At 39.7% G+C, this 25,686-nt stretch overlaps 1 protein-coding gene across 4 annotated transcripts in view; it reads right to left on the reverse strand.

Annotated features, from left to right (window-relative positions):
* Positions 1–25,686, reverse strand: part of LOC127662986 (protein FAM199X-like) — a 48,036-nt gene that overhangs the window by 20,224 nt on the left and 2,126 nt on the right. For 2 of the 4 annotated variants that reach the window (XM_052154349.1, XM_052154350.1), the window contains exons 2-3: positions 11,533–11,699; positions 4,817–5,036 (exon numbers count right to left, since the gene is read on the reverse strand). In XM_052154349.1, the coding sequence (XP_052010309.1) occupies positions 4,817–5,036; positions 11,533–11,699 (387 nt within the window). Of the gene's footprint in view, positions 1–4,816; positions 5,037–11,532; positions 11,700–15,194; positions 15,261–25,686 lie in introns of all 4 variants that reach the window. The other 2 variants (XM_052154352.1, XM_052154353.1) reach the window with 2 other exon arrangements.

The following is a 25,686-nucleotide window of genomic DNA, read 5'->3' on the forward strand; positions in this document are numbered from 1 at the left end:
ATTGAGACGTCAACACCGCATGTTGATACGCAATTCCCCACAGGTTAATAGTGGGGCTTAAAAGTTGATTCAGTGTATATAGGTTTTGTTTTTCTTTGTTATCTGTATCAATCAATAAAACAATGTTAATCGGAAAAAAGCAGCTTCTGTTGTCAGACTATAAATAATTTGGTATATTCAAGTATCGAATTACAACTTTTTCCAAATGGACCAGGTTCAAACAATGGTGAATGAGGTTGTGTATCAATCTAAGCCTAACAAAGACTTATTCATGAGTTTTCAGACTTTTTAAGGAGGAATTATCCCTTAGTACTAGGGGTGTGAAAATGTAGCAATGCATCACATTGCATCCATCTATCAAAGAAATTCTGATACATTGATTACGGAGTTTAAGAATCAATTATAATTTCTAAATTTGTGACCCAATGTGACCGTCTATTTTTACACAAACCTTAATGGTACAGACACGGTGCAGAGCATGCGAGATTGAAGGGAAAGAAAGTGCACTTTGAAATTAAGAAAAAGTTTATGTGGCCGAATTGGTGGGCAGACATTGGCTCACTCATTCATTCATTCATTCATGCATTCATTCATTCTCTTTATAGTGAATGCTACAGAATAGGAACAGGGAGCGATTTTCAAACTGTTCTTAAGGTATGAACCAACCTGTTAATTAGTCACCTGTGACTGGTCAGTGGCACGTGACAGCCACGAAAATATAAATGGTTTTATTTTTCACAGTCATAAACGAGCTTGACAAGCAAAGGTGCCTCCATTTAGCCGCCTGGCATCTCTCTCCCTATCCCAAAATGAATGGATGCATCATAATCGTTAGGTAAAGAATCGTAATCAAATCGTTGTCAGAGCGAATCAGTAAACCCTTACCAAGTATAATTGTCTAATTGTTGGGAATTTTAATATTCATGTCTGCTGTGATTCTAACTCCCTGGCCACATAATGCATTTCATTGATTCTTTGGACTTTGTACAAATGGTGGAAGGACCCACTCATAAACAGGGTCACATGTTAATGTTGCTTTGTCACATCTGTGACAATGAAATCTGTGACTTATCATAAGTCTGACATGTATACTGTCTCTCTTCCATGTCAACTCACAAAATCTACTAGGCCTGCACACTGGTCTCATGAGTGCTGTTCAACTTCTAGTGATTCAACTTCTGTAGCTTTTAAAGAAACGTGTCATTTTAACAATATAAGCCTTTTTCACACTTCCATGATTCTTGCTTCCGGGGGTGCCAATCTTAAGCTAAACTTACTTCCTTATCAACAATGGCCATTGAAACGTGAGCAAGATCTGCTGAAATCGAAGTCTTCACACAAATTAAATTGCATGTAAATGTTTCTATCTAACTTTATGCTTTGTTGTCGACTCCACAGAGCTCTAGTTATGAGATTCTAACAACTCTGACGAAGCCATAATGTGAATGAATTCAGCATATTCGGTGAAAAATAAAAATGTGGGCATAACTACACTACACCGGTAAGAAATAACAAGTGAATTTGTTGCCATTTCATTCTGTGTCTGTTTGGGATAGCTCTGCATTAGCGCAAGTGAAAACAGCACGTTGTGTGTGTGAAGAATCATCAGCAGCCTTCTATCCTCCCTATTCAGATCCAGAATGAGATGCAGCATGTCTGATCATTTGCACCATGGCACATTCATAAAAATTTTACATCATGAAACCAAACCAAACCAACTCCGATATACAGGTACATCTGCCTTTTTTATAGTAAATGGCTCAAATGTCATAATAAGATTTTTTTATTGTCATTTTATCATCCTTATGAATAAAAGAATGGACCCATTACTGAAATGGGTAACACTATTTTACAGTGTCCTTGTCCCATAATTACATGCACCTAACCCTAAACCAAACCCTTACCATAAACCTATAGTAAGTATATGTTGTTAATTAATAATAATCAGTAATTACTTGTGTAATTACACTGTAACAAGTACACTAAAACAAAGTGTTACCCTGAAATGTTCAGGAAAAATATCCATTTCCAGACCTTTTATTTTATTTTATAAATGTAGCTAATATTCTTTCTCTATTATACTGTAATGGCTTTAATGACTGCTCACCATCATCTTAAAGTCTGTAAACCTGTGCTGCAATATTCAATGTTGTGTTTATGCATTTATGTATAATTAGTATTAAATACATTGTTTATTGCACAGTTCCTTATTGCTGTTCGATCTTTCACTGGGTTGGCGGGGTTAATAGAAGTTGTATTTAATTTATGAAAATAGGTAAATACATTTTAAACGGGACAAGATTACTTGGTTTCATTACTAATTTTGATTATTTATACTTTTAAAAACTGCATTACATTTTTTGTGAGTTTCATAGGAAATTGAGATAGACATTGAATTGTATTTTTGCAACCGTGCTGGAAGTATATATATATATATATAGCTTTTTTAAATGTATTTCCCATGATAAGATGAAGAGAGAAGGGAAATGGTTGAATTACTGCTGAGACGGAAGCTGGCGAAGATGAAAAGATGATAAATAATTTCTGTGTATTGTATATTGACTTGTTGGAAAACAGACCATACAGAAGAGGTAAGAAGCATAATTAGAGTCAAATGCAAACTAAAGCAATAGCCACAAAACCGTAGCGGAAGTAGCTTTACCCTGTGATGATGTAGTTTCCGATTCTTGTTTAAAAGGCTAATTGAATTTACCAATAATTTAAATGCAGAGGAGAACCTCAAGTTGTTTAACTCTATTTGCACTGCCATTTTAGACTCTGTAACTTCATTGAGGGTTAAATAGCATAGACCCAAGTCTGAGACTTGGCTAAATAACGAAACCCAGTCACTAAGACGAGCTTGTAGGAGAGCAGAATGTAAATGGAAAAAAAGACAAATGTCTTTTGAAATTTTATGAGGTTCATTGTTTACATATCAGAAAGCCTGGAGTCCTGGATTTGTGAAAATTTTTTGCGATAATGTCAGAAACATCTTAGCAGCTTTCACTGACATTATCGCTAAAAATTATCAAAGATCCAGGACTTTCTTCACCATTATAAATTCTGTTATTAACACTTCTGCTACTGTCAATCCTGCTGCATTAAATACAATTTGTGAAAGTCTCAGGTTTTTCATGGACAAAATAGTGGACATTAGATAGCATATTGAACCTTCAACTTATGACCCTTCTGATCTTATTTGAGTGATAGAAGTTGTTCAGTCTCCAATGATGGCATTTCATCTTCTTTAGCTCCTCTTACCTGTGGGGTCCCTCAAGGCTAATTACATAGAATTATTATATGCCTGTTTGTCTGATATCAAATCTTGGACTGAGATCATTGTTTGGGCCTTCAGGTATTTCTGAAAGTATCAACCTCAACCTTGTTAATTTGGCATCCTATGTAAAACCCTCTGTGTAAAATGTAGGTGTTGTATTTGACTCTTCACTGAAGTTTGACAATCAACTTTTCCGTTTAAGACTTTTGGCTAAGGTAAGGGTAAAATTCATTTACGGTGTTAGCGCGAGTACAAGCGGCCGAAATGGGCTTCCTTATAAGCGTGGTGGGCTTCTCCCTTAGAGATAGGGTGAGGAGCTTAGTCATCAGTGAGGAGCTTGGAGTAGAGCCGCTGCTCCTTTGCGTCGAAAGGAGTCAGTTGAGGTGGTTTGGGCATCTGGTAAGGATGCCCCCTGGCTGCCTCCCTAGGGAGGTGTTTCAGGCACGTCCAGCTGGGAGGCGGCCTCGGGGGAAGACCCAGGTTTAGGTGGAGAGAATACATCTCCACACTGGCCTGGGAACGCCTCGGGGTCCCCCAGTGGTTAATGTGGCTCGGGATAGGGAAGTTTGGGGTCCCCTGCTGGAGCAGCTGCTCCCACGACCTGACTTCGGATAAGCGGTTGAAGATAGATGGATGGATGAGAGAGTTATGCATGACTTTATTTCATTTAGACTTGACTACTGTAACTCTCTTTATATAGGAATAAGCCAATCATACATTGCTCGATTGCAAATGGTCCAGAAAGCAGCTACTAGACTTTTGACTGGCGATCGCAAATTTGAACATATCACTCCTGTTTTAACTTATTTGCACTGGCTACCAACCCATTAGAGAATTGATTTTAAAACATCACTTTTTGTTTTTAGGTCTTTAAATGGAATGGCACCTGCTTATCTTTCTGACATATTGTGTATAAATAAACCTGTTAGATGTCTAAGTTCATCTCGAAGCAGTTTTGTGAATAGGTTAAGAAAAACTCTTTAACTACTTGGAGAACTCCAAGCGTTAAGCTATAAATCTTTGTGAATATGTGCCCAGGTGCATTTGGCCTGGGTATACTTAGTTTTTTTCAGGTTCCGGATCAGATTGCGCCCGGTTGACTGCGTTGCCTTTTAAAGTATTCTGTTTTGACCGCAAGCAAATACAAACAATGTTCAACGATGGGCACACTGTCAGTCCAGGCAGACTGTGATAACCATGAAATGTGCGTCACAAATATTATGTGCATTAACAATGCAGACCACCAAATTGTACTTTGGCCTTTAGACTATGATATGTCCTGTGACAGACATGTTTGGCTCAACTATGCTAAGATTCAGTGGAAACAGAGAGAATATTTTATAATCCACATTTGTGTTGACAATCCAAAAACGTAAGTAATTTCCCCATTTCAGTGTTTTCAGGTCAAGTTGCTACATTTTGGCTTCGTAAGGTAGAACAGATTTTCAAGTGTAAAAAACAAAACAATTTTTACATAGACCCTCAACAAAAACAGCTGACAGCAGGACAACAGCTTCAAAACTACAGTATCAGTCCCACCTGCCACTCAAATTCACTGTCTGACCAATCCCAGTATGTGCTGATGGAGGAGGAGACGTCGCTGCAGACGCTGCCCTCTGGAAACAGGTCAAAGGAGGTGAGCTCCTGATCTTCCAGGAGGGAGTAGCAGTCGTCCTGATCTCCTACAGACACAGAGGAGAAGAGCTCCTCGCTGCACTCTGAACTCGCCACACTGGTGCCACACGATGTCAAGTTCCACCTGCAAACACCAGACTTTCAACTTAAATGTCCCATTTGTTTTTTCCATTTATAAATGTGTTTGAAATTAAGTGGCTGGTTAATCCTTTTCTAAAGAGGTTATTTAAATGAACACGATCTTAATTTGTTACTCAAAAAATAAAAATAAAAGAAATGCAACTATAACAATTGTCCCAACATCTACACTAGATCACTCTAGCCCCCTGGGGGCCTTTTACCCCAAGTGTATGGGTCTTTTACAACCCTCACCACCTTATTATTTTTAATAAAAACAACCTTGAGTTATTTCTATTAATGCACATTGTTGCTCCATCAATAATCAATAAAAAATAAATATATTTTTCAATCTTGAGTACTGAGTGCTTGAGTCATATGGATGAAGTTTATGCTGACTGTCAGTGATTTGTGGAGCTTGAAAAGGTCTTATCACCATCCAATTCCATTTTAAGGACCTTCTGAGCTATTTTTATTTGTGGATTTTCTCCCTCTTTCTCCCAAATTTGGAATGTCCAAGTCTCAATGCACTTAAAGTCCTCGTGGTTGCATAGTGACTCGCCTCAATCTGGGTGGTGGAGTGACGAATCTAAGTTGCCTCCATGTCTGAGACTGTCAATCCACGCATCTTATCACGTGGCTGGTTGAATGCGCTAACACTGAGACATGGCGCGTGTGGAGGCTTCACGCTATTCTCCGTGGCATCCACGCACAACTCACCATGTTATAGCGACCACAAGGAGGTTACCCCCATATGACTCTGCCCTCCCTAGCAACTGGGCCAATTTGGTTGCTTAGGAGACCTGGCTGGATTCACTCAGCATGCCTTGGATTCGAACTCACGACTCCAGGTGTGATAGTCAGCGCCTTTACTCAATATTTATAAGATATTTTTCTATTTTCTTCAAATGTGTTTTGCTGAAGAAAGAAATACACATCTGAGATGGCATGAGGTATTTTCTGAAGTAAAAATATTTCATAATGTACGATTGTGCCTTGAAATATTTATGTATGTTCATATTTATTAAACCAACTACATTTGTTACATGTTTGAATGTACTAAAATAGTATAACGCAGCAGTCCCATACACATTCTATTGTGGTACACTGGTGAGGAACAAGAGGGCACTTTTTTTGATGGATGTCTATGGGAGGAGATGTTTGAGTGTGCTGAATAAACTGCTTTTGTGAGGAAACAGCACATCACTTAATTAATTGACCATTTGTCCACTAATCTTCAACATGTTATACACTGAACAATCCATTTGGAATGAACTATTTGTGGAGTTTAATAAAGAGAAAACAAAGAAAATTTTGCAACAGGTACTGTAGGTATCAGTTTACAGTTCTCACCATTCATTTGTATAGTACCCGCAAACACCGACTTAATTTCATAACACAATAGTTGACCGTTACACTCTCTCCTATGGTAAAAGCGCGGGGGTTATCTCGGTAATAATTAATATTTCTTTTTATGTTTTGATCACCAACTGACTGTAAATAACAAAGAATAGAAAAAGAAACGTTAAATGAAAATGGAGTGTCTGGGAACACAAAACAGGGAAAGAATCAAAAGGAAACTTACTTCCATAATGTGTATGACTTATTGCACACATTGTAAATCTAGCAGCTCTTGAGTTTTGCAACAATTTTAACAGACATCCAACATGTGCATTACACTGGTTTCTAGCCAGAGAATGTTCTGAAAATGGTTTTAAAAGTTTACGAAAAATCAGAGTTGATGTCGTTAAATACAATGTAAATGTCACAATGGCATATTACGGCTCAACTAAAGCGATAGTAACACCACGATCCACAACACCTCAGGACCCACTGCAGACGCAATAGAACATTTCCATCAGAGTGCATGCACATGAGAAAGACGATGCTTAATTCAGAATTTTCATCATCAGCTTCATCTTCAATAAAAGGATTGTGGTGCTAAAGTTCTTCTTCACCACTTCACAACTCAATCTCTAGCGGGTAAAGTCTGAACATTTACTAGCCATTGGCTAATAACAGACATATTTTAGTTGCATAGTCCTTAGTCCTATATGTGAGTGATTTACACACAATGTAGAGGGCTGTGTAAAAGGGCCTTAAAGGGATAGTTCACCCAAAAATGAAAATTCTCTCATCATTTACTCACCCTCATGCCATCCCAGATGTGTATGACTTTATTTTGCTGAACAAAAATCTTTGTGTTATAAAGCACCGGACGTTTCTCAACATCCGACACTCTTGTAACCATCTCAGTGAATTTAGTCTCCTTGGCAGTGATCGATCGACGTATTACAGCAAGATCCTCCCATTCAGCAATGACCTTCGTCTGAATTACTAACATGTTCGACAGTTGACGCTGAATCTCTTTCACCGCACCATCCAAATTGAGTCCCTGGTCCAAGGCCTGTTGCTCAGGGGCTTCAGCTTGAGCACATAAGTGTCTTTTATTGTCTCCAGAGCCCAAGGATTTTGAATTCTTTGACATATTGTCTTCATGGAACATGGTGTTTTGAATCTCACCAGTTTCAAGTTTATAAGTTTAAAGGGTAATGAAAAACTAAACTACATTTTCTGAGATGTTACCAGATATATTTGTGTTGCATTTCATAGAAGGCAATGTTAGCATCTGTTGATTAAATTTTTTTGCAAAAAGTGGTTCATTTTAGGATTTTGTGAGCTACTTTCATCTTCCGGGTTATAAAATCAACTTCGTGGCAACGTCACAGTGCAGTTTTCAAGCACTATAGTACTTGGATGGTACGTCAGTGTCTCATGGTTATTCATGAGACTGCGTGTCCCTATCCTATGAGAAGAGGCTTATCTTAATTACTCATGACAGATGCTTCAAACTGTGAGATCAAGTCAAGTCAAGTGGTTTTTATTGTCGTTTCAACCATATACAGTTAGTACAGTACACAGCAAAACGAGACAACGTTCCTCCAGGACCATGGTGCTACATAAAAACAACAAAGGACCAACATAGGACCACATGAGACTACACAACGAAATAAAATACCTATATAAACTACCTATATATACCTATATAAAGTGCACGTGCAAACATGTGCAAAAAGTACAGGACAGTACAACAAATTACTGACAATGAACAGGACAATAGACAGTGCAGCGCCGACCAGTACTCAGTAGTGCAAAAAGATGACAGTTTCTAAAATGTAAACATAACATACTATGAGATAATGTTCTATGCACATAGCAGTTATTGAGGTAGCAGACAGTTATAAAGTGACAGTTATTAAAGTGCAACTCAGGACACGTGTGTGTGTCAAACCAGTCTCTGAGTATTGAGAAGTCTGATGGCTTGGGGAAGAAGCTGTTACACAGTCTGGCCGTGAGGGCCCGAATGCTTCGGTACCTCTTGCCAGACGGGAGGAGGGTAAAGAGTTTGTGTGAGGGGTGTGTGGGGTCGTCCACAATGCTGGTTGCTTTATGGATACAGTGTTTTTTGTAAATGTCTTTGATGGAGGGAAGAGAGACCCCAATGATCTTCTCAGCTGTCCTCACTATCCTCTGCAGGGCTTTGCGGTCCGAAACGGTGCAAGTCCCAAACCAGGCAGTGATGCAGCTGCTCAGGATGCTCTCAATAGTCCCTCTATAGAATGTAGTGAGGATGGGGGTTGGGAGATGTGCTTTCCTCAGCCTTCGAAAAAAGTAGAGACGCTGCTGGGCTTTCTTGGTGATAGAGCTGGTGTTGAGGGACCAGGTGAGGTTCTCCGCCAGGTGAACACCAAGAAATTTGGTGCTCTTGACGATCTCCACAGAGGAGCCGTCGATGTTCAGCGGAGTGTGTTCACCTTGTGCTCTCCTAAAGTCAACAACCATCTCTTTTGTTTTGTCGACATTCAGGGACAGGTTGTTGGCTCTACACCAGTTCGTCAGCCGCTGCACCTCCTCTCTGTATGCTGACTCGTTGTTCTTGCTGATGAGACCCACCACGGTCGTGTCATCGGCGAACTTGATGATGTGATTCGAGCTGTGCATTGCTGCACAGTCGTGAGTCAGCAGAGTGAACAGCAGTGGACTGAGCACACAGCCCTGGGGGCCCCAGTGCTCAGTGTGGTGGTGGTGGAGATGCTGTTCCCGATCCGGACTGACTGAGGTCTCCCAGTCAGGAAGTCCAGGATCCAGTTGCAGAGGGAGGTGTCCAGGCCCAGCAGGTTCAGCTTTCCAATCAGGTGCTGGGGAATGATTGTGTTGAATGCTGAGCTGAAATCTATGAACAGCATTCGAACGTATGAGTCCTTATTGTCTAGGTGGGTGAGGGCCAGATGGAGGGTTGTGGTGATGGCATCGTCCGTTGAACGGTTTGAACGATCACGCAAACTGCAGTGGGTCTAGTGAGGGGGCAGCTGGGTCTTAATCTGCCTCATGACGAGCCTCTCGAAGCACTTCATGATGATGGGTGTAAGTGCGACGGGACGGTAGTCGTTGAGGCAGGACACTGAAGACTTCTTTGGCATGGGGATGATGGTGGTGGCCTTGAAGCACGTTGGAACAACGGCGCTGCTCAGAGAGATGTTGAAGATGTCGGTAAGAACATCTGCTAGCTGGTCTGCACATCCTCTGAGCACTCTGCCAGGAATGTTGTCTGGTCCAGCAGCCTTCCGTGGGTTGACTCTACGTAGAGTTTTCCTCACATCTGCCGTGGTAAGACAGAGCACCTGGTCGTTGGGAGGAGGGGTGGACTTCCTCGCCATCACGTCGTTCTGCACTTCAAACCGAGCGTAGAAGTCGTTCAGCGCATCTGGAAGGGAGGCATCTTTGTCACAGGCAACTGATGTTGTCCTGTAGTTGGTGATGGCCTGGATGCCCTGCCACATGCGCCGCGTGTCACGTAGTAGTTGAAAGAGACGGTTATGTAAGTGATTGTTTACGTGGTGCAAGAGTTCGCCGTTGATGTACGGCTTTCCCTGCTGACAGGGCTAGACTCTGGCTGCGTGTGGTTGGTTGGCCAATGGAGTTAACTAGGGTCTAGAACATAGCATTTATCTCTGATTAGCTAGCTACCATTCCGACACATTTCACATCCGCGATGCTGTGGTTCGTCATCGGTTTCCTCCACAGTCACGCCAGGTGCTAATGGTTCAAATAGATAGGGCAGAGGACCTGCACCATTATCTATTGTCTCCATTTAGTCCTGGGGATTCAGGGGGGGAGACGTCCTCAACCACATCAGAGCCCTGTGCACTGCTGACATTGCTTACCTCTATGCCACTATACATCTTTTATTGTGAGTGTTCCAAAGGTACGTAGATTCGTGATCTACGGGACTGTTTTTTATGACATTTGAGTAATTAGAAATGTATATTCAAATATATGCATTTATAAATGTTAATATATACATACATTTATATTTATAGATTTATAATCTATGTATGTGTAAATGTATAAATTTATAATATATAACGTCCTTGCCGAGTGAAAATAATGCTTGTATTTTATGACTTTTCTAATGTTGTGACTCGATTGTGTGATCTGTAAGATTGACCTAGTCCAATTATGATTATTGTGATCATATTTCATAAGTTATATAATGGAAATGTCATAAATGTGCACTGTAATAAGCAAACAGTCTGGCTGCCCGCATATTGTACAGTATACCGTGTATACAGAGATAAGGGTTTGTATTGTGTTTTGTTGTTTACTGTTTGTTACATGCAGTTAATGTATTGCCTCATTTTGGCTTAATACATTATTCTGTTTTATTATGTTTGAGAGGAAATTGTGATCCACTCACGTATTTCATCACGGTTAGATTATTGCAACTCATTGTACATTGCTCTGCCCCAAACTTCAGCTTGTTCAAAGCGCAGGAGCTAGGCTTTTAACAGGGTCACATTTCGGCTTCTTTCTACTGATGACTTGTAATGGAATTACTGTTAATTTTGCTGCTACATTATCCAGTATACTAGTTAATAATGAAGTGTTTCTTAATAAGCTATACATTTATATTGAAATAATGTGTAGTTAGAGGTTTGTGTTTTACATATTAAAGAGTACTCCCAATTAGTTCCACACAATAATGTAAAGATATTCAAACTGATTATGCAAAAAAACAACTCTGGAATTGGATCGGGATCGGCTGATACTGAGATTTCAGAAGAGAAAAAGTTGTATCAGTGCATCCCTAACTGATTTACAATTGAAAATGTATTGATAATACAGAACTATTTAAATACAGTGTATATATATATTTTAGAATTAATGTTATTGTATTTATTCTGTACCTTGACTGAATTTTGGTGTCTGTATGACTTCTGAAGACTAGAAATATTGTGCATGAGTCACCTGGACTATAAATCTGTGATTCAGCTGTGATTCCAGATTATCTAAATTGTTTACATTTCGTGATAAAAACTAATTTAGTCCTAAGACTTAAATACATTGAATAGTTCTAATTTACTACAATGTTTGGATGAACGTCAGATCCTCTTGACCATTTATTTCATTAATTTTGTCTGGTCTGATAAGGAGTCACTTACCTGCTGCTGTGAAAACGATGTAAAGGGTCTGTTCTGTGACACGATGACAACTGACAACCAAAGTCACTGACGTCCAGTGTGGCATCTTCACTGAAGTTTCCTCGCTGTGAAAGCAGTGGAAACGGCTCCTCTGGAGCAAGGAACTTCTCATAGACGTCCTCGGACATCTGGAAACCACATCAGATAAAACTTTCATCAGAATACATGACACATAGTTGTGAATCTACTATCTAGCTCTACATATCACACTGACTGCATGACATATGACATCATACTGTAGATGGTTTCTAAAGTGTTTTAAGAGATGAAGAATTATACTGTTTTCTCTCACCAAATCTCACAACTACAATTAGGCCGTGAGACAGAGGGTTGATTGGTACCATTTTGAGGGATTAAACCGCATGGTGATTTTTGTGTAGGTATATGACCCTGTATTTGAAAAATGTGTGATAGCATTAGATTCAAGGTAGTTTTTGGTTACGGAGGACGATTTTCAAACATATGTCAAGAAAAAGGATAAATGAAATTTGACTTGGTGGCATTTTATGATAATGTCGGTCTAATGCCAGAGATTTGCCACATTTTTGCTTTATTAATGAGGTATTGAGGAAGCAGAGTTAAAGGTTTCCAACCCAACATATATGCCTTTGAGAACAAGTAAGCGGTAGGGTCCGTGCATACCATATTAGATCATAGCTTTGTGAGAAGATTAACTGTTTAGTCTGGTATTGAGAATGTTTTGGAACATGAGCAAAAGAATTTCTTTACAACAAATTTAACAGGAATTAAATGAACTATACCTTTTACACAAAGAATGCAATAAATGCTACTTAACCTCTTACCAAAAGATGCATTGTTTTAACCCACTGTACTACTTTACTCTTTGATTTGTGGCATAGTACACATTATACATTTGTCATATCTAGTAAGAATGACTCTCCATGTCCACTTCATCACCATTGTCATCATGACTTTCATCAGTGTCTGAAACACATGCTTGATTCTCACAATCTGGCTGCCTACACATATCCGTGCACTTGAGTCCATTTGCAACACAACACACATTTAGTAGTGGACACACAGTGCTTTGGACTGTTGCAGGCCAATAAATCTAATAGAGCTTCAGGTGCTGGTTGGCCATCCATCCACTGAACTACCAGCTGGTCAACTCCTCCCACAGACTCGATCTTCCATCCATGACCAACAGGGCTAGGTGCTTTTGGGTCCCTTTCCAAGCATCTCCTCCATAATGCAGCCTGGTAGTTAGCTCTTTGGGCATGCTTCACTAAGCAGCCTCGGCATGGTGGAAGCTGATGGCTTTCTATCTCACCCCTCTTAGCGCAAAAGAGACGGTATCTCAGGTCATTGACCTTTGTCATTGCTGCTTTTGGGGAGTAGATTTGGCATGTGAAAGTTTCCAGTTTGTCCATTAATTCAGAAGGGAGGTCCCAATTCTGGCCAAGCTCATGGAATGTGTTTTGGACACTCTTGTCTGTGATCAGGTACTTTAAAGCACTAGCTTTACCTCTCCCAGCAAAAGCACTGACAGTGTCGCATCCTGTATATGCATGCATTCCAATAAGAGCTTTGCAGACTTCTGTACCAACTGAGGTTGCCACTCTCCTGATGTCAATCAGCTTTATCCTTGCCCTTGCCCCACATTTTTGGTACAAAGGTGCCCCAATTGTGTCTTGGAAAGCAAGGCACATGATGAAAACATCTGTGTCCTCTGTGCAGATAACAACAGCTTTATACCCCTCTTCAACTGCATGGGCAGCATGGAGAAGGCGGCGACCATCAGCTTCTTCTTGTTGACACTGGAGAGTTGGGAATAACTCACTGCCCTGAGCCGTGATTTTAAAGCACTCATCACCGACAGTTGCAAAAAGAGTTTTATGTTTGAGTAGTTCCCTGTATTTGGACTTGCTCCACTCCTTCACTAAGAATGAAATTAGGTTAGTTTTGTTACTGACTTGTGCCAGAAAACGCCTCCACTGTCTCACTAGCTGTGTATCAGTGATACTCATCAAATGGTGTCCTGTCTCTTCACCTCTCAGTGATCTCTCACTATTCTTGATGGAGTTCTCTTTGTATGTATCAAAAACAACATCTATTCTGCTGCTCTGTCTACCCTCACTCAGTGCCATGGAAAAGACTGTCTTGGCAACATCTCCAAAGGTGGCTTCATCACCTTTGACTCTTTGTACCAAGTTCATGCCATCTATCACTGTAGCGGAGTCTTCCGGGACTTGTTCTGCCACTGACACATTTTTCTGCAGTGAAGTGGCTAGAGCAGCTTTGTTTGTCTTTCACAATAGCCCATATATGTGATGACTTGCTTTTCCATACACTGAGTTCTTTGCACATAATCTGGTTTTCTATAATGACACTCTGCAAAGATACACCCTCAGGAACTATCAGTAACTTGCCTTTATCTTTATCATCTGAGAATATGAGAACTGAGTCTTGGAACTCAGTTTCCAAACTACGGCGAAGGTGACTCTTTCAGAGTAACACCTTCAGATTGCACAAATTACTCTAATTTTGTAGTGAGGAAAGTGAATGGAACAATCCTGTTGTTAGGAATAATGTCACTTCTGATGAAATGAAAAAGGTTAGCAAAGGCCTCCTTTTCAACTTTTTGGTACTTCTCATCTGATTCATTGACACTCCGTTGCATATACTCTGGCCTCTGTCTTGTATAATCTTTGTAGCATGAAGCACGATAATGGGCTTCTGCAGCAACTATGTCTCTACTTGTCACTGCCAATATTTTTTCATCTCTTTTCTGCATTGCACATTCTCTCAACCTTTGGTCTGCTCTCAATTCCACTGCCTTGACAAGTTTTTCATGGCTTTTGGAGACCTTCAGAAATTTGTTCTTGTTACAAAAGATACATAATGGCTCATACACCCTTGATTCTGTTGATGATCTCACTGGTCTTTTGCTCAGAGTAGAACTAATTTGTGGGTCATCATTAGCACAGCTGGTGCATGCCTTCTGTTTCAGAATATCTAAATGTCTTTTCATTGTAAACAAGCTCCTGCATTTTCGATGATAGTACATTTTTGGAATCTCTTTCTCACCAAGGGACTGTGCAACTTCTAGGACTGCTGTATGATTCCTCACTTTTGCAGCTTCAAGTAAAGATAACCAAGATTCATAAGTCTGAGGACATACTAAATGAGTATCAGAGCCTGAGGAAGCATGGTGTATGATACACTTGTCTTCTGGCATTCCCTCTCCTTTTCCATGTTGAAGTGGATAGCACCACCACTAAGCCTGAAACAGCGTAAAACATTTGATTATCACACCTCCAGAAAAGTACTTGACCAAAATTCTCAAGTAGAATTCCGTGAAAAAGTCCAAATCAGAAAAAGCATGGGATCAAAACATAAAACAAGCCATATCACCATAAACTGTTGTTCAATAGAACGATTTTTTAAACGATTTTCAACTCAAAGTTTCTCAGCGCCACAGAGGCCTAGAAAGGTGGTTGACACATAATGTTAAAGCCCCGACACTGCCTCTTCCAATGCAAAAAACCACAAGTCTCTATCACATCTTGTTCCAGAAAAATACAACCATTCACCTAATCGATCTGGTAGAGCTCTTTTTTTTAAGAATACACAGCTAATTATAATGATGGACAGGTGATTACCTACTCAATTTCTGAAAAGCCACTGAATTTTGGTTCTGTTATTGATGGTCTTCAAGATCCTACACTCTGCAAAAGAAGAGAACAACCGTTTGGATTATAGAAGCATTTTTCTCTCTTGTAGTCACTGAACACCTTACCTTGAGGTAGGATGATATAAGTGTTGATTTCTAATGAAAGCTACCATGGATCGGATGCTATCACACATTTTCCAACACTAGAGATGTGTACCTTCATGAAAATCAAAAAGAAATTTAATCCCTCAAAATGGTACCGGTAGCCCAAATTTGGGGTCCCGTCTCATGGCCTAAATTATAGGGATAGTTCACCCCAAAATGAATATTCAGTCAATATTTACTCACCCGTGTTGTCATAACCCTATTTTGCTTTCTTTATTTCTCTTAACACGAAAGGTAAAATTGTGAAAATATTTTGTGCTCAGTGATGTTATACAATGGCAGTTTATGGTGACCACATTTTCAAGCTTCAAAAGCACGCAAAAGTATAATTTAGAAGTCTAAAAATTGATTCCGTGAGAATCATGATTGTTATAAAAGCATATGAGGAGGTTTGGTGAGAAACAAGCCAAAATGTAATCTATTATTTTAGTGAAACTGCACATTGCTGAAATTTTATATGTTGACCGTTGCTCTCCTCTGCGCATTCATGAGACTGCACGAGAACAGTATTTGTGGCTAAATGGGGTGTTCAAGCAACATCTTGTTTTGTTTATCTAAAAACAGGTCTGCCACAGTGATTTATCTGATTAACACTTTTTATTGATTCCCACAATTGACAAAGAATAGAAAAACATATATTAACAGGATCAACAATGAACCCCCACTATTACTCATCCCATTCCCAATCCCCAACCCCACCATGACCCTCAAAAAACATCCCTGTGGTCACAGGAGCAGAAGTGTGAGCGACGAGCTCTGCGCACTTTGCGATTTTATTTTATTTATTTTCATTTTATAATACGATGAGATTCGATACACTCATTTACATATTTGTTCTTTGAGGTAAACATGGCAAAGAAGTCAAAATTCTCGGGCACTGGAGACATTAAAAGACACTTATGTGCTCAAGATGAAACCTCTGACAGGCATGCTGACTCGATTTGGATGGTGTGGCATGAGACAACCGGCGTCAACTGTCCAACATGTCTGTGATGCTGACTTGGAGGATCTCACTGTAATATGTTGATCAATTAGGGCAATGGAATAAAAATTCTCTGAGTTGGTTACATGAGTGGCAGATGTTGAGAAACGTATCGATTATCTGGAGTCATCGGAAAAGGAATTATCTGCTAAACCAAAATAGATGTGGTAAATATTTTTGGGGGAAAAACGGGAAGATCTTGAAAAAAAGAGCCGAAGAAATAACATACGGATTTATTTTGGAATTCCTGAGCATGAAGAGATATGGTGAAATTCCTAGATGAGCTCTTCCCGAGTCTGCTCGACATAAACCATAAGTTGGAAATAGAGCAAGCTCACAGAGTCCCGGCTCACAGATTTGCTGAGGGAAACCAGCCCAGATCAATTCTGGCCACATTTTGAGATCATCCGATATAGATCTCGAGGAGCAAAGGAAAGCTTTTTTTTTTTGAAAAAAGAAGCACAATATCCTAAACAGTCTAAATAGTCTTTACAAAACTGCATTGGGGGCCCAGACACAGCCAATGCAGTTGTGTCTATGGGATCTTCTGTGAAAATATTACAATATTTTAAAGTTTTATTTTTTTTATTTTAACAATTGAGTTGGATATGAATGTTATAAGATGATCTGTTCATTTTGAATCATAATGACAGTATATATATATATATATATATATATATATATATTTTTTTTTTTCTTTACATACATATATCCAAGTATGAGGGCATAGAAGCCCTTGTGACTGAGGAATGATACTGTATGGGGGTTCAGGGGTATCTTCAGAGAGAAACTTTTGAAAATGTAAAAGTCTGAATGGGCCATTTTTCTATTTTCATTAAAGTGAGAAAGACTAGGCTACAAACTAGTAATTGTTTTGCCTTTCATCCTTGTCAGAGATGATGAAATCTGAATAGTTTCACAAAATTAGAACAGAAATGTATTTGTTTATTATTAAAGGCTTGGAACATGCTGATTAATAAAACAAAATTTAGAAAGAAAAAACGTTATGGTCTAAAGGCACTCTGGAAACACGCACCTCATGTTTACTCAGATGTGGGGAAAAGAGGAAGTGGGTGTGGACTGGGACAGGGCATCAGTGAAGTGTGTTTCAATGCTAGAGAAAAATATTCAAGAATACAGCGCAGAAAGATCAGATATGATGTAACCGCAGTCAAGATGGAATCAATCTGGGATCCGGACTATAGCAGGGGCTATAGCAACTTCATACAGTCTGAGGCTGCATTTCCACTGAAGCGGAAGAAATCCGCACAAAGCCAGTCCCAACGCTAGGGAACCGCTTGCCCCGTGCTGCTGTCGATTTTACAATCCACCTCTCGAGCTTGACGCTCGGCTTCCATAGGATGGAATTGAAAGCACTTGCTCACATTCGCTCACTACGCACCAGTGGAAACATACGATAATAAAGCCAAACTGCAAGCGTTTTAAGCAACACGCATGTCTAGATGTAGAACACAGGCTAAATATCGAAATTACTCAAAAGCTTATCGTCGATGTCATGGAGTTTTTATATCACGATAAATATTGATATAGTTTTATCGCCCAGTCCTATTCTCATGTGAGTGGATTGTCTCGCTGAACATAGGCCGACTGTCCGAGGAAGCTGGGTGCCATTTCTGTTTGTGTTGGTTCCGCCTAAACGGCTGGAGTTTGTTTTGTGGAATAACACTTCAAGAAACTTTTGCATTGACGGAGGATCGCTTTTTCACTGGGGTTCCCGGCCAAATTGAGAGTGGATCCTGGGGATGGCTGCAAAATATCTACATGCCCACACAAGGGATGTCTTTTATAAAGTTAATGGACTGAGTAAGTCTTGGTGCATTTTTTTTATGAGTGAATTTGACTCTAGACCATTCAAGGAACAGGGACGTCTGTTTTGTTTCTTTTTGTGCTGGTTACGACTAGCGGCTGGAGTTTGTATAGCAGTCAGGAATGTAAAACATAATATATCTATGTGATACCTCACCTGATGTTTCTCAAAATTAAGGCACTTTAATATTGTTTTAGTTGTTTTCAGGATATTTAATTAATACTTAATATCTAATGCACGTGAACTTAAAGGTCCTTAAAGGCTTGAACCCCGTTAATCACTGCTTGCAGTTATATTTATTATTATTCTTCTGTATATGGTTCCTATGGCAGCCCATAGAACCGTTCACAGGAAAATTTGAATTTTGCACACAGGTAGAGGTCAGTCTGAAGTTTGCTACCATAGCAAACTTAAGTCTTTATCTCAAACCCTTTAGCACCATCAACAGTTCAAATTTGACTCATGTTTACGCTAATAAGTTTTGGGCCTTAAGTCCTAGAGACAAAATTTGTTTTCCCCCAGTTTCATGAGCTCATGCCAAGTCAAAAGCATACTATGGATTAAATTTCTGCCTGACTAGATTTTGATCCACAATTTTGAATTTTCAGAAAACTTTTCAGAACATACACGGTATTAGGGATGGGCATTTTTGTCAATTTCTTATTTCGATCATTGATATGTCTCAAAAAACGAGTACTCCAGTACTCGGGGGGGGTGGAGGTGGCGTGTCCGTCATGGAGATAATGAAAACACCAGTAAACTGAAGCCCCTTCTATGACACATCCTATGAGATTAATCAAACATACTAGATACACAACATATACATAACATTACAACTTGTATCTGCACAAAAGGATGCAAATGCAGTTGCGTGCTATAGCCAGGGATTGTAAATCCGTTTTGGATGTGCTCTTCTAACAGTGCACTGAAACATGGACAAGCAAAAAGAATTCACAACAGTCTATAGTGTTCTCATAATGTTATGTATATTGCTGATTACATTACAGTACTTTCATCTACACTCACCTAAAGGATTATTAGGAACACCTGTTCAATTTCTCATTAATGCAATTATCTAATCAACCAATCACATGGCAGTTGCTTCAATGCATTTAGGGGTGTGGTCCTGGTCAAGACAATCTCCTGAACTCCAAACTGAATGTCAGAATGGGAAAGAAAGGTGATTTAAGCAATTTTGAGCATGGCATGGTTGTTGGTGCCAGACGGGCCGGTCTGAGCATTTCACAATCTGCTCAGTTACTGGGATTTTCACGCACAACCATTTCTAGGGTTTACAAAGAATGGTGTGAAAAGGGAAAAACATCCAGTATGCGGCAGTCCTGTGGGCGAAAATGTCTTGTTGATGCTAGAGGTCAGAGGAGAATGGGCCGACTGATTCAAGCTGATAGAAGAGCAACTTTGCCTGAAATAACCACTTGTTACAACCGAGGTATGCAGCAAAGCATTTGTGAAGCCACAACACGCACGACCTTGAGGCGGATGGGCTACAACAGCAGAAGACCCGACCAGGTACCACTCATCTCCACTACAAACAGGAAAAAGAGGCTACACTTTGCAAGAGCTCACCAAAATTGGACAGTTGCAGACTGGAAAAATGTTGCCTGGTCTGATGAGTCTCGATTTCTGTTGAGACATTCAGATGGTAGAGTCAGAATTTGGCGTAAACAGAATGAGAACATGGATCCATCATGCCTTGTTACCACTGTGCAGGCTGGTGCTGGTGGTGTAATGGTGTGGGGGATGTTTTCTTGGCACACTTTAGGCCCCTTAGTGCCAATTGGGCATCGTTTAAATGCCACGGCCTACCTGAGCACTGTTTCTGACCATGTCCATCCCTTTATGGCCACCATGTACCCATCCTCTGATGGCTACTTCCAGCAGGATAATGCACCATGTCACAAAGCTCGAATCATTTCAAATTGGTTTCTTGAACATGACAATGAGTTCACTGTACTAAAATGGCCCCCAGTCACCAGATCTCAACCCAATAGAGCATCTTTGGGATGTGGTGGAACGGGAGCTTCGTGCCCTGGATGTGCATCCCACAAATCTCCATCAACTGCAAGATGCTATCCTATCAATATGGGCCAACATTTCTAAAGAATGCTTTCAGCACCTTGTTGAATCAATGCCACGTAGAATTAAGGCAGTTCTGAAGGCGAAAGGGGGTCAAACACAGTATTAGTATGGTGTTCCTAATAATCCTTTAAGTGAGTGTACTTTATTAAGTGATTGCTGACATCGCCTATATATTGGCTAAAATTACAACATTTCAGTCAGAGTATAACTGACTTAAATTACTGAACAACACACAATGATTATTGATGAATTATGAAATGTAAAGAATATTTTCATCAAAAGAAAAAACTAAGACAAAAAAAGTGTTGATTTTCATCATCTCTCCGAATATAGGCTATTTCTTTAATACTAAAACTTAATTCTGCATTCGTTATTGTAAGTTAAAGTAGAGCCGATACATTTGTTATATTATATATTATTTTATATAGGCTTCTAATTTATTTAATATTACTTGTCACTGTGTTTTATTACTGTAAAACAGTTAAAGGATGGGAAAGGAGGAGGCGAGAACCGGCTTGACAATATAAATCATAGATTAATGGTAAACTTAAAAGACAACAAAAACACACATGACGGACATGTCCGCTAACGATCTCTCTCTCCTGCACGGCCCTCTGCAGTCAGCCTTTAAACCTCACGGAGGCATAATTAGCCTAATACGGGACCGGGTGTGTAGGATCACGACCCGGCCCCGCCCTCCGCCCTGCCACAATTATCAAATGTGATTTAAAAATGAACACACAGGATTGCTTTTAGGCTACTTTATTCAACTGTAATTTTTAAATAAAACGTTGTCTTCAATATTACTTTAGCAGCATATTTCAACTGTGCTTTTGAAACAACAACAAAAAGGAACAGCTTAGTTTTTATTTTCAAAGCTAAAGAAAAAAGGTTTAACAATTTAACCAAACGACTGCTAAAGGTAAATAAAACATAGACGGAATGATTTATAAAACTCAAAAACAAAAACATTCTGTATATTTACCACGACTGATGAAACTTAAACAGGCTACAGCCTACATATTTTTGTTCAAAAAGAGAAGTCAGTCTACGTGCACAGGTGAGAGGCGTGTGCGGAGTCTATTCACAATTAGGCCGGTGGTGGAAAAAACGCACAAGATCCTGGTTACAGAGATGCATGGCTCACTGAAGTAGCTTTCGATTCCGGTGTCACGCGAACAAAAATCACTCACGCCGTAATCCTCACCAAAAAGTGTGTCGAGCGCCGTAATTGCTGCTCGATCAGGCTGAGAGTCACTTTGTATGGGTGTGACAGAATTTGTAACTGTGTCGTAAAGCTGCTTCAGACTCTCCTTTACTCTCCCTCGAAGCTCTGTCTCAAGAAACCTCAGATGTTTGTGTCTTGCATCCAATGTTGCCGCAATCAGAGGTAGAGCCACTTTCTCAGCATCATCGGCAACAGTGACTATGCGCCATTTCAGAGATTCTGCCACGGCTGTCTTTAACTCTGACACTCTTGGAGACTCACCGGTCTGTGTGTTTAGGCATTTAGTGATGAGGCTATGTGTGATCGGATAAGACCATCGAAACGCAAACATGCGTCTCACTGCACATTGTTGTTGTGGCGCACTTCAGAGACTGAAGAACGGGTATCAGTTCTTCTACAATCTGCCAGTGCTCATCTTTCAAGTCAAGTGTCTTCGCATCTGCAAGTTTTGTAATATTGCGATCTGACAGAACAGCGCACACAGTCCATCTCTGTTCCAAAAGACGCTCGAACATATCGCACACAGAGTTCCACCGCGTGCGACAGTACTGGATAATTTTGTGTTCGGACACTTTCTGCTGTTGTTGTTTCTGACGAAGTGCCGCTGTTGTCAGTGAGCTTGACAGCCACTGTTCTGTTGCATCTTTAAGGTAGTTGGCTATGTTCACAGCGGTGTGTCGTTCGCCGAAACTGTGCGTCTCTTACATTGAACTATGTATTTCCCATTCAGCAATGTAATGGCAAGTTAGTGTTATATAGGATTCCGTGGTCAGCGAGGTCCATGAGTCCGTTGTGATAGCCATCTTCACTGTCTTTGACAGTCTGTCTTTATATGAAAAGACTGTTTCTTCACTGAGAGCATTTATTCTTCCCGTGACTGTTTTGCGCGATGGGACGTTATACTGGGGCTCAACGTAACGCATCAAATCTTTAAACCCTTCTCCTTCGATGAAACGAATGGGCAGCGAATCTTTTGCTACCTTTTCGGTGATTAGTTGTGTAATCTTTTCAGCTCTGGCTGCGTTGCATTTCTGTCTGATGGTAAAAGATGCGATGCTCGTCTGAGTTGCCTCTCTTTCATCTATTTTGTCGAAGTGAAGCCAGACATCGCTACGCAACTTTGAAGCCATGTTTCTCTCTGTTCTTCGGTCTGGGCTTTGGACTAGAGGTCGACCGATTAATCGGTCGTCTGATTAATCTGACGATTTTTTTAATTTTTTTTACATAATCAGCATCGGCCAATATCCAAGTATATCAAGCCGATTATTAGGCAGGCGCATCTGTGGACAGCCTAGTGTTGTTGTGGAACACGTGTTTGACGCACGCTGCCCCTAGAGTCATTTTCCAGCAGAGTGAGCAGACCTCATCCAGTGCCTAAGGAAGGAGCTAAGTTCCTTGGAGAAAACGGTAAGGATTAAATTTGTATAACTCCTTTTATTTAATTAAAAACTTTTGATATGTTCCTGCCAACTTCAAGAAAAAAACGTGACAAACGCGATACGACGTTCGGCAACTTTGGATATTGATAGCGTAGTTGAAGTTGCATTAGCACAGCAGAAGGGTTGCTATCATGTCTCAATAAGTAAGCAAGAATTTTGCAATTACAGACAGTGAATCTGAGACTTTTATTTGTTCTGTTTGTGTGTCTTATATTTGAGAGGGTTGTCACTCAATGCAGAGAAATAAGTAATAAAAAAATATACCAACGTACTATAGGCTAGTGAAGGACTGGCTTTGGTAAGCTCAGATGTTATCGGTTCTGCTGTCGGTACTGGAGAAATTAAGAAAATACATTTATTATTGCTATAGAAAGAAAGTTATTTTATCTCGCCAGCCATTTCTATGTATAATAACATGAAACCATTTGACTGTGATGCAGTTTAGCTATTTACAGTCAGAAAGAGAGAGATCTTTCTCACGCGGTGCCACGGCGAGCACAACACGAGCCCTGCTTAATGAGTGACAGATCTAAACATTCAAACATAGCCTGGTTTAGATCTGTGATATTAGTCTGATTTTATTTTAGATTTCGCCTTCCAAAGATTATAAAAAGAATATTTATACATAAGCCGCATTCTGTCTAGCACAACTTCCTTCCCTTCACAGCGGTGCACTGACATTTCTCCCTAAAACTCAAACTTAACGTCAGAATCAGCACGATCGGTGATTGTTGTAAAATGCAGTGTAGCTACTGTTGCTAAATTGCGGGACGTGTTTAATAATAAAAAGAGCGCAAGCGATACCGTTCCCAAGGCGGCGCGCGCTCCGAAACAGACCGCAACGCGACAAGCAAAGTATAGGCTACTTTGGGTTTCATGTGCGCATCTAAACGATCAACTATACACAAAAATGTCAAAATGACCAGCTTGGAGATTCATTTAAACACAGTTCATGTCTTAAATGGACGTAGTTATGGAAATAGTTGGGAGAAAATATGGTGCATCAGGAGCCTATTAGACTCGGTTTTAAAGGGGAATCAGTGTAATAAACATGCTGACGATTGAGCCATTACTGCGAATCAAACATCAAAAGGCAAAGAGAAAATCACTTACAGCTCTTGAATGAATAACTTCTGCATTAATAAGCATGAATCTATCTATGATAAACTATGCAGTGTTATTTTACAATTGATTACTTTATTAGATTTCTTTTTAGACCACACCTGAACAGTAATGTTAGTAGACCTTCCTGAAATTATATCACTGTGCCTATATAACCGTTTATCTTTGTGTAATTGTTTATCTTTTGTTTAATATATATATATATATATATATATATATATATATATATATAACAAAAAGAACCATTAGGATTGCCCCTTAATTAAAGCTGCACTTGGATCTCAACCTTCGTGTCTCGGAGCAGTTCATAAAACCTGCTTTGTTTATTTAATATATTTGTTATACATTATTTATACAATATGTTTTTACATTATACATTTTTAATTTAAGTGTACAAGTGCAGATTGGTCAAGTGTTCAATAAATGTATTTGTTGAGAAATTTTGTCTATCTTAAGTAATTATTTGTGTTACATTTTATCTTTCAAATAAAAGGTTCAAATAAGAGGTTAAAAACAAGCACATATCGGCCAAATAAATCGGCAAAATTAATCGGGCATCGGCCGACCCGGATTTCAAAAGATCGGCATCGGCCTGAAAAAAAAACCCATATCGGTCGACCTCTACTTTGGATCGCATGCTCTAGCAACGCTAGCCAATCAGAGCTCAAGGTGCCGCCCAACATTTTGCTATAACCAATCAGAAAAAAGAGAAATGTCTTTTTTTAAACTCACACGATCATTGTTTTTATGATCGATTGTCCCTGTCACATTCGAGTACTCAAGTACAATTGAGCATCCCTACATGTTATGTGTCATAGCCATCATGCCCTGAGGTGACCTGCAGCATTCCGGCACAGTGGCACCTACGGATCAGGAGATATAAAAAAAGGCTATTGTTTTTTTACAATTTCTTAACAGTTTGTCTTAAAATCATGAAACAGGACTCTTTAGATTCTATTGGGCATACAATGTCGATTGATACCAATTTTGCCTATGTTGGCCATTTAGAATTTTGTTGTAAAATGCTGCATTTTACAAATGCATTGGTGTATCATTATAAAACGCATTTGTCATTGGCACGATGCCCTGAAGGTGCTCAAGTTTCAGGACAGGGCCACCTTGTGGTTAAAGAAATATAACTAAATATATAAAAATGCTAATAACTTCATAAAAGGTTAATTTTAGCCCATTGTTATGACTCTGGTCTTGATAGATTACTTAGGTCAAGCTAGGGAGGAAACGGTTACCGGTTTCACGGTAAACCATGATAAAATTCCCAGACAGTTAGTATTACCATGTCACATTTAATTATCATTAAAACTGTGCACGATTATCATGATTTGTAAAACTTGCATTAAATGCTGTCCACACACACCCAGCATGAGTCTGACAAATGGGCACAGCATGCAACATTGTAATTCTTTTTTAACGTGAAAACATGGAAGACAATGACAGAGTTCGGGAGAATTTCCAACATTCCATATTTTGGATTTTATATGAATGCTGATGGGGCATTGCGCCCAATCTGGCAAGCCAACTTCGTGACAACCATCCATCACTTTATAGTGCATGCAAGTAAGTTAACTTTTAGCTTAGTGCATGAGTTGGGGAAATGTA

Source organism: Xyrauchen texanus, chromosome 23, assembly GCF_025860055.1.
Source record: "Xyrauchen texanus isolate HMW12.3.18 chromosome 23, RBS_HiC_50CHRs, whole genome shotgun sequence".
In the NCBI taxonomy this organism is placed as follows: Eukaryota; Metazoa; Chordata; class Actinopteri; order Cypriniformes; family Catostomidae; genus Xyrauchen; species Xyrauchen texanus.